Source organism: Oryzias melastigma, linkage group LG22, assembly GCF_002922805.2.
Source record: "Oryzias melastigma strain HK-1 linkage group LG22, ASM292280v2, whole genome shotgun sequence".
Taxonomy (NCBI): Eukaryota; Metazoa; Chordata; class Actinopteri; order Beloniformes; family Adrianichthyidae; genus Oryzias; species Oryzias melastigma.
This window is the reverse complement of record NC_050533.1, coordinates 1,368,981-1,378,603: the sequence shown is the minus strand read 5'-3', so window position 1 is coordinate 1,378,603 and position 9,623 is coordinate 1,368,981. Positions and strand designations below refer to the sequence as shown.

The 9,623-nt window shown below is 44.5% G+C and overlaps 1 protein-coding gene across 2 annotated transcripts in view; it reads right to left on the bottom strand.

The window, feature by feature from the left end:
- actn1 (actinin, alpha 1) overlaps positions 1–9,623 on the bottom strand; it is a 46,855-nt gene that overhangs the window by 3,169 nt on the left and 34,063 nt on the right. Inside the window, exons 8-18 of one of the 2 annotated variants that reach the window (XM_024275115.2) lie at positions 9,535–9,620; positions 6,877–6,969; positions 6,286–6,516; positions 4,780–4,927; positions 4,547–4,697; positions 4,365–4,473; positions 4,149–4,289; positions 3,068–3,250; positions 1,908–2,042; positions 1,459–1,638; positions 1,244–1,390 (exon numbers count right to left, since the gene is read on the bottom strand). In XM_024275115.2, the coding sequence (XP_024130883.1) occupies positions 1,244–1,390; positions 1,459–1,638; positions 1,908–2,042; positions 3,068–3,250; positions 4,149–4,289; positions 4,365–4,473; positions 4,547–4,697; positions 4,780–4,927; positions 6,286–6,516; positions 6,877–6,969; positions 9,535–9,620 (1,604 nt within the window). Of the gene's footprint in view, positions 1–1,243; positions 1,391–1,458; positions 1,639–1,907; positions 2,043–3,067; positions 3,251–4,148; positions 4,290–4,364; positions 4,474–4,546; positions 4,698–4,779; positions 4,928–6,285; positions 6,517–6,876; positions 6,970–8,972; positions 9,059–9,534; positions 9,621–9,623 lie in introns of both variants that reach the window. The other variant, XM_024275124.2, reaches the window with a different exon arrangement.

The following is a 9,623-nucleotide window of genomic DNA, read 5'->3' as shown; positions in this document are numbered from 1 at the left end:
GGAAACAGAGACACAGTGCATGTTCATTAGGAGGTGGCTGGGCGGGGCCATTCAAGTTAAAGAGCGGTGAGGCAGGCGGACCACGGGGGCCCCCGGGTCAGACCCCCACATCATTGACGTGTTTACATTCATGCACAAACAAACAAACAAACAATTCTCTCTGTTAAAGAACCAAAACTTTACTAAAAATCAAAACTGAAGAGATTCTGAAGGTTTTCAGCGGTTCAGAATCTGAGCGTGAAACGATGTTTGCTACGTTTCCATAGCAACCGTGTTAAGGTTTGCTCCGCCCACATGTGCTCATAACAGAACCATTGACGGTATCAGAGAACTGGACTGAGCAGGAGTGACATCATCCACAGAAACTGGTTTATTCCGGCTCCAAAGTAATGAAGTCAATTCGGTCGCCATGTTGGAGCCAGACGTCGTCAGGGAGCAGTGATTGGTCGATCTGGGTTTCTATGGCAACCACTCTCACCAATCAGAAGTGAGCATGTCGGAAGGCCACGCCCCTACCACTTGAAAGGGGCTACACCAAACGTTTTGAGCATTGGACCAGCAGGCTCCGCCTACTTTTACTGAGATGTCTGATTGGCCAGTTTATAACTTAAATAACTCAAACTACAGAAAAATGAGGATTATCAATAAGTTATTAGAGAAAAGTTAAAAAGCAAGAATGTTTATCCTGGATTTTGGCTTCTTGGAGCCAGCAGGGACTTTCTGTTGGGAACGCCAGGGGGGGCGGAGTCACTCAGTCCAGTTCTTTTGTACAGTCAGTGAGAGCTGCCTGCCTTTGTTCTGGACCAGAACTCTGTTTCTGGTTCTGATCTGCAGATTAAATCCTCTGAAATGTTTACGGTTCACAATATTTACAAGAATTTCCATTTTAGATAAAAATGATTTAAATGTTTTCAGTAAAAATTATTGGAACGTTTATTCATTTAGCTGTAAAAAAAAAGAATAGAAATAAAAAAGTTTGAATTCCTCAAGAAGTAAAAATCAGAATTTTTCCATCTTAAACCTTTTATTGTTTGTTTTCTCCAGTGTGTAAATCTGGATCCTAATGAAGCTCCGTATGTTTTGTCTTAAATCTGATTCCTCTAAATGAGTCTAGTTACTCTTCCAGATGGATTATGGACACATTCAGGTTCTTGAACCGCTGCGTTCCTGCTGGGAATCGAACCGCCGGTGCGGTCGCGGTGCACAGCCGCGGTGCACAGCCGCGGTGCGCGCTGGGACTCACCCGGTCGAAGTGGTTGAAGGACACGCGGAACTCGTTGAGCTGCTCCTGGCTGATGCCCTTGGCGTCCCGCGTCAGGATCTGGTTCTCGATCTCGTTGATGGTGCGGGCGATGGTGGTGAGGAGCTGCTCCCAGCCCACGCGGATGTGCTGCAGAGCACAGACAGGCCTTCAGGGGGCAGCGCAGCAAAGAAACGCGTCAGGAGGACGACCATCACCTCCATGGTGTAGTTGGTGTGCTTGTTGTCAAAGATCAGCGCCTCCTGGATCAGCTGGTGGTCTCCTTCCAGCTGGTCGATCTTTGGTTTGTAGTTGATGATGCTCTTCTCGTACTGTCGCAGGTGCGTCAGCTGGTCCTCCAGCGTGCCGTGCATCTCGATGGAAATGCGTCCGATTTCCTGCACAGAAACTCACAGGTGAACCTCGGCTGAAGCAGTGACAACCTCATCACAGAGACCGCCTCTTAAAGACCGCCTCTTAAAGACCGCCTCTTAAAGACCGCCTCTTGATGACCATCCATCAGAGACCGCCTCTTATAGTCCCTCCCCTCAGAGACCGTCCCTCAGTGGAGCTGCATCTTTTCACATTTCATCCTCTAACCATTGAGTTCTTGAGGACCAAAGGCCGCCCCACACTCGCCGATCATGTGACAGGAGCTCCCACTGACCTCCATCTTGGTCTGGATCCACGGCCCGATGACGTTAGCCTGGTTGGCAAACTGTCTGCGCAGCCGCTCGTTGTTCTGCTGCCGGGCGTGCTCCTCGATCAGCGATTGGTCGCGCAGCGGCACCAGCTGCCGGACCTGCAGAGGAGACGCAAACGCCGTCACTTCTCTTCTGAAAACCAAACAACCTTTGATTTCTGCGGTTTTCTTCTCACACAAACGGTGAAAAACTTCAGTAAAGACACAAACCTGGAAGCTGAAACAACGTCGGTTTCTGCGTTCAAACATTTGGCCTGATGTTGTTTCTGAACTCAAAACGTTTCAACATTTGCAGCAGAGCTCAGACTGAACCTCCAGCCACATTCTCCTCCAGCAGCATCCCATCATGCAATGGGAGGAGGGCCCCGCCCACTAACTCACTGAGAACAAACCTGAGCGGCTTCAATGCAGCAAAATAAAAACTAAACTCATGAAATACTGAGAAATTACGAGGATTTTCTGTTAATATATTTTAATTTTTCTTCAATTCATTAAATACAATTTTAACTGGAAATGAAGAAATTATTTTCCATCAATTAAAACATAAACTTTATTAAACATGACATTATTCAAACCACTTAAAAATACTTTTATTTATTTATAGAAAATTAATATTTTTCAGAGTTTCTGATGATTCTGATTTCTCAACATTTCTAAAAAACAGGTTTTTTTCCTGGATATCAAAGTTTAAGGTTTTCCAATAAACTCATTTTATTAACAAAATAAAACATAATCCCTAATATTTTGACTTCCAGTCCTGATTGTTATTTTATTTTTGGATAAATCCTTTAAAACGTAGAAACTATTTGAACCCTCAGGGTGAAGAACTCCTGTCCTCCAGCAGGGGGCAGCATCATGAAGGATTTATGACTGAAGTTTTTTATTTATTGCTATGATATTAGACCTTTTAATTGTGTTTTTACATGAAAAAGCTGATTTATGAACAAATACTGTGAAAATATATATATATTTTAAATAATTGATGCTTTAAAAGAACAAAAAAAGTCTTCAGATTCCAAAACAAATCCAACTTTTTCAGCTCCGTTTGTTTAATCACATGAATGTTTTCTTCTCTGGAAGACAGAATGTCGTTTTTCACCAACACGATGAGTGTGAAGCCCCACCTTGTCCCATTTGGCGTTGACCTCCTGCGGGGTGATGGCGGTGTAGGGGTTGGAGCCCGCCATGTTGACGTGGTACGTCTGGACGATCTTGGCGATCTCGTTGTGGATCCCCAGGATGGCCTGCCGCTCCTTGTCCGCCTCCGGCAGCGTGGCCTTGAACTGCTCGTGGGCGGTGCTCAGGCCCTGACGCACAAACACAAACCGCCACGCTTCGTCAGAGCGAGCAATCCAGAACCCGTCCTGTCGGGTCGGCGTGACCCGCTGGGACGGTCCAGACATCACAAACTTAAGTCCCGTCTGTTTAACGACAACATTTAAGGGTAAAACCCCAGAAAACAGACGGTTGATCAGAGAAATCATCTGTTTCTGAGACCAAACTCAGCAGGAAGAGTCGAAGGTTTTTCAAAATAAAAGTTTCAGATTTCTGATGAACAGAAAATCAATTTAATTACCTCAAAAACAACCTCATCCAGCAGGAAAAGTCTCTTTTTAAACCAATGAGTTCTGATGAAAATAAATCTGAGACTTATCAACATTTGTATTTAATATTTTCAAAATAAAAGGTTTATCTAATCTGGCCGCTGATCAATGAAGATTGGATCAATTTGATTCAATATTGATTCTATTAAACATGTTTGAACTTAAAGACTTAAAGATAAAAACAAAAGTCATCGAATTCTAGAGATAATGTCTAAAAACACACAAACAGAACGTTTGTTTCCACTTCAGGAAACCTTTAAACTCCACAGCAATACAAACTTAAATTCAATCACTTCTATTTGGTGGAACAAATTATTATTTTTTCTTTGAATAATTACATTTATTCATGTTTTTTCCACAAAACATTGAATCAAAATGTGAACATTTGAGCAGCTGCAGCTCGTTTCGGGTTATTTGCTGCTCCGTCCAGGAGAACTCGTTCCCTTTTCCAGAACAAAACTTCTTTTGGACAAACAGATCCGGTCAGAGTGACAGTAACGCGTTTCTTTATTTTGGGGGTGGATTTTTTTCATTTCCGACGTCAAACCCGACAGATTTCCCTCCAGCGGTTGGGGGTTTCTGGGAGGATCCAGCGACTCACCTGGATCTCCTCGATGGTGTGGACGATGAAGGAGTCCTGCAGGTCCTCCATGGCGCCCTCCATCCAGTTGTTGAAGGGGGCGGCTCTCTTAGCGAACTCCAGGTAAAGCTGGTCGATGGTTTCCAGCAGCTTCTCCGTTCTCTGTGGAGCAGACGGCGTGCGGAAGCTGATGCAGCTTCAGCAGAAGCCCCGCCCTCACCGGCCCCGCCCCCTCACCTGCAGAGCCTCGCTGCGTTTCTGCGACAGCGCCCCCAGAGCGTCCCACTGGTCGCAGATCCGCTGGCAGCGCGCGTTCACGCTGGGGGAGTCGTAGTAGTCCAGCTCACTGCGGCACAGAGTCACAGGGTTTAGCTCCGCCTCCAGACTCCTCAGGCTCCTCCCCGTTCCTGCCCTCCTACTTCAACTCCTGTGCGATGGCGGCGATCTGCTCCACGCGGTCCTGGTGGGCGGCCAGGTCGCTCTCGAACGCCTCGTGCTTCTTCAGCAGCGCCTTGATCTCCGACAGCGACGCCGTCTCGTAGTCCCGCCTCTGCAGCATCTCCTCCTTACCTGGGGACAGAGGGGCGTGGCCAAAGCTGAAACCGCTGTCTGAAAATCGCCACTCCCGGGCGGGGCTCCGGCGGCGCCGTACCTTCGGTCCAGGACTCGTGGATGGCGGCTTTCTGCCGGAACTTCTCGGCGAGGTGGTCCAGCCGCTCCAGCCGGCGGATCTCGTTGAGGAGCCACTCCTCGTAGCCTTTCTCCGCCCCCTCCAGGCCGCCCCAGGCGTTGTTGATGTCCTGCAGGGAGACCGAACACGACCGAACATTTTACCGAAACATGAAGGAACCGACTTCAGCGAGGATCCTAAAGTGATTTATGATAAAAAGACGTTCTACTGAGAGAATCGACTCAGAGTTCAGATTAAGGTTTGATGTTCATGAATTCTCTAATGAAAATCATCCGTAAATACTTTACATTTGTGATTTACTTTAATGATTTTTCAATTAAAAAATAATCAGATACATTCTATGAAGCTTGTTCTACATTAACGATTCTTCCAACAGAATTTAATCTGCATAAATATTTGTGTTTCTTGATGTTTGATACTTGATTTAGATTCAGGATTTTTTCTAATGATAAATAATCTGTAATTTATCTGAATTTGGATAATAAATCTACATTTACAACGTCTTAACTGTGTTATATCTACGTCCAGATTCATGTGATTCATGATAACCTGAATGTTGGAAAGAGATAAAGACCTGATCTCAAGTTATGGACCGGATCGTGACGGTCGAGTCTTAACGTCTAGTTATCCTGTTTAACATTTATTTATGGATTACTTTACTTTTCTTTACTTTATTTTCTTCTGAATTGCTTGAAATAAACAGTTTCTAATGTAAACTTTAGTTCTCATTTTTAATTGATTTTTTATATTTATGTCAAATTCAAAGTGAAAAAATAATAAAATGTATTTTTTACGATATTTAAATATAATGATTTTTAGTATGAAAAACAAACTTTGATGAATAAACAAAGTAAATACAATAAATAATGTTTTGTTTTAACCACTAAATTGTATTTTTATTTATGAAACTTGAATAGTTTCCCATTATATTTATCATTTATTTGTTTGTCAACATCAGTTGATCTGCAGCTTAATGATAAATTTGAACAGTTTGTTGTTTTTAGCAAAACGTTTATCAGATTTGGAAATTCAGTTATTCTCTTTAATTTCTTGAAATATGAATGTTTTAATGGTTTTGAGTTGATTTACAAATATTTAAAATCTTCTTTTGTTTGATGGATTTTAGATTCATTCATAAATTGGTTTGTTATTATTATCAAATAAATGTAATTCTGAAAAAATATCAGAAATTGTTTTTTTTTTTTAAGAGATTCAGGAAATCTGCCATAAACTAAAGAACTCGGAGGTCTAAATTTAGAAAAAGAGTCACAGGAAGTGTAAAGTCTTTTCAAAGTAAGAGCTGGTGGTTAGAAGATGCCGCAGCATCGTCGTCCTGAAAACACTCCAGACTACAAACCTGGAATCAGTCTTTAAAAATGTTTCTGATCACCAGAACCAGAACCAGAACCCCCTGAGAGTTCCTCCTCCCGTCAGAACCTCTGAGCAGAACTCCCGCCGTGCACGTACCGACACCATCTTTCCCTCGGACGGCATGAAGGCGGGCCGGTTGCTGAGCCGCAGTTTGGTCTGCAGCGTGTTGAAGTTGATCTCCAGCTGACACTTCTCCTGCACTTTGGGCGGCTTGTGGAGGCGCCGGTAGTCCCGGAAGTCCTCCAGCTTCTGCTGCATGGCCTGCATGGTGTTCTCCGGCATGCGGTTCTCCAGCCACGGGATGGTGCGGCGGATCCACTCCAGCAGCTGTCGGAGAGCGGAGCGCCGGGAAACCAGGAGAGAGGCGGGAAAAGGAGAGCAGGGGATGAAGAGGATGAAGAGGAGGATTCATGCAGGACCGGAGGGAAGCAGAGGGAGAACCACAGAAACCCGTCAGCCTCTGGAGCTTCAAAGGTTCGTCTGATTCACTAAAAATGTTTCCATCATTCAGAAAAACCCAAATGTGATTTTCTGATCTGATCGTCTCGTTTACCGCCTGGTTCACCTGAACGCAGCACTAACAGCCCCGGGGGGCGGGGCAGGAAGCAGGGCAGTTCAGACAAAAGGGGGCGGGGTCTGGTGAGGTGTGGTGCAGGACAGGTAAAGGAGAAGGCGGGGCTTGCTCACATCACTGGCCAGCTTCTCATAGTCCTCCATCAGCTGCTCGTTCTCCTGGTTGACGGCCAGAACTTTGCAGATCCGGTTGGCCGCCGTCTCCGCCTGGAGGACGCCGCAGGGGGGAAAGGTGTGAGCAGACACGCAATCAACCACGAGCAAAAGGTCGTCATGACCGTCATGCAGGATCTGTCCTGCGGGGGGCGCTCTGGCGACACAACCCCCAAAATAAACAGATTTAAACCAAAGAACTGAGCTCTGAGCCGGTTTCTGTTCTCATTTTTGATCAAATTAACACTTTTTTACAGGAAAAATGTATCTAAAATTAAAACACTTAAAATTCAGCAAATTATTACTTATAAAAACCAAAATATGCATAGAGAATAAAAACGTTAAACTAGAAAATGAACAAACAAGATTCTGGACCAACATGAAAGAAGAAACACGAGGAAAACGTCCTGCAGCAAGAAAACAACTAGACGAATAAACACGTCAAATATTTCAGAAAGTAGATTCCTGAGAAAGGTCAAACAATTTAAAAGAAAAAAGTTAAAATTTTATAAAGGAGAAGAAAAAAAAAAAAATCGCACAATTTACAAGAAAAAAGTCGTAAAATTGGGACTAAAAGTCAAAATTAAACGAGGAAAAATGCGTAAAATTATGAAAAAAGTCAAATAATTTCCTGAAAAAAAAGTTAACATTTTACAAAGAAAAGAAACGGTGCTCTTTATGAGAAAAAAGTCGTAAAATTATGAGAAAATTCAAAGTTTTGTTTTTTGAGAAAATAATGTATTCTTCAAATTGTCATAATTTTGTACGGAAATAGTTCTGCTTTATCAGAAATAACTTCTGCTTTAGTGTTTAAATGTTTCGTTTGGGTTGTTCAGACATCAGACGACGTCACGCTGCTCAAGAATCTCATCGTTCTTTTAAATGGAAAACTTTATTTTTGAAAAAACACAAATTTTTCCGTAAAGTTAAAAACTTTTATATCATAAATTTACAACTTTATTTGTGATTTTTTCATCATTTTACGACTTTATTCTCACATATTTAGTTATTTTTCTTTAATGGTGGTAAAAAAATTCTCTAAAATGTTCACAAACAAATCAGTTTCATTTATGAAAACTTTTATAATATCAATAAAGAACAAAACAAATCTAGAAATGATCAGAATTTCAGCAGAAAGTGAAGCTCAGAGTAGAAATGATTCAGCGCTCATGCAGGAAGTCTGAAGATCACGAAGAGTTCGGATCAGAACCGGAGCGGCGCTCCGAGAGCCTCCTGACAGGAAAGGAGGGAAACGGTTTAAGGAGCTTCATCGAGGCCTTTTCCAGGCTGAAGACACACCCCCTTTGGGGGGGGGGTAGTAATGGGGGGGTTGGCTCCTTAAAAGGAGCTGTATCTCCACGACGGAGCGCCGCTCCACGTCGGAGCGCCGCTCCCACTCGCTCCTCCGCTTTGACAGGAAGCAACGGCGGGGGGAGCGGGATGCTCCCGACATCAGCGTGGAGCTCCTCCTGCAGGAGAGGAGGATCCACGAGGAGGTTCTCGTTTTAAAAACTCATTTCAGCCTCAAAAGATAAAATGATTTTGTTTATTTCTTACAAAAACAATCAGGAAGTAAAATAAATCCGAACAACGGACTTTTATTTTGAAAAGTGGCCTTTAAGGAAATCCATAAATCGGTGATAAAAAGTGAGATTGAACCTAAGATGATGTTTAGCTTTGGTTCTGATTCTGATTCGCTGTTTTGGGTTTTGAGGAAGCAGAACGTAAACGGCGAATCAGAAATGGCGCCTGCAGCTGGAACATCAGAAACGTTTTCCTCGCCGCACGCCGTCGTCCTGCTGAATCTAAATACTGTTTCATTCTTCAGTTTCTGCTTTTAGATTTTGTTCTCCAAACTTCTTCTAAAACCGTTTCCTAAAAAACTAAAAAACTTCCAGATGAATTCTCCTCATCCGGAGGAAATCCGGACAGAATAAAAGAAATATTCTGAAACTTTTCCTCGTCTGCTGGAATCATCTACAGAAACCTCATCCCTGTAGAACTCCACGGGAGCAGCTGATTGGTCAGTGGTGGGTGGGTGGGCGGGGTTTCCTCACCTTCTGCTTGCCTGAGAAGGCGTGGTAGTAACACGACACGTAAGTCATGACGGCCTTCTCGTCCGGCCTCAAGGTGCTAACGACGTCTGCGGGACGAGGAGGAGGACAGAGGACAGAAAGTAAAAGACTGCAGGGACCAGAGGGGGGCAGCAGGGGGCGCAACCACGAGTCCCAGTCTGCTCCGGTCTGTCTGCAGCTCAGCGAGCGGCGGCGAGGAGCCACCGGGCGCCAAAACTCAAGCTATACTTTATGACATTTGGATTTCTGTCCCAATAGGATAAGATTAGGATTATCTGATCCTCTGAGCTGGATGACTTGAATGGGGGCGGGGGGGCAGACAGACCGGAGCCCCACACCTGGAAGAACACTCATGTCGTCCCATCATGCATTTGGAGGCGTGAATCATGCGGAAAAGTAAAGAAGCAGCGTGACCTCCCCCACAGGGGGGCGCTGTGCACTGCAGAGAGAAGGATCCGTTAGGAGGCAAAACACAGGTGAGAAGAGGGGGGAGGAGTTTGGGGGATGGCGAGGAGGAGAAGGGGAGGAGCCACGTCCTGGATACCTTCTGGGCGCCGGAGAAGGCGTGGTAGAAGCTAGAGACGTAGGTCATGATGGCCTTCTCGTCCGGACGGGCCGTGCCCACGACGTCTG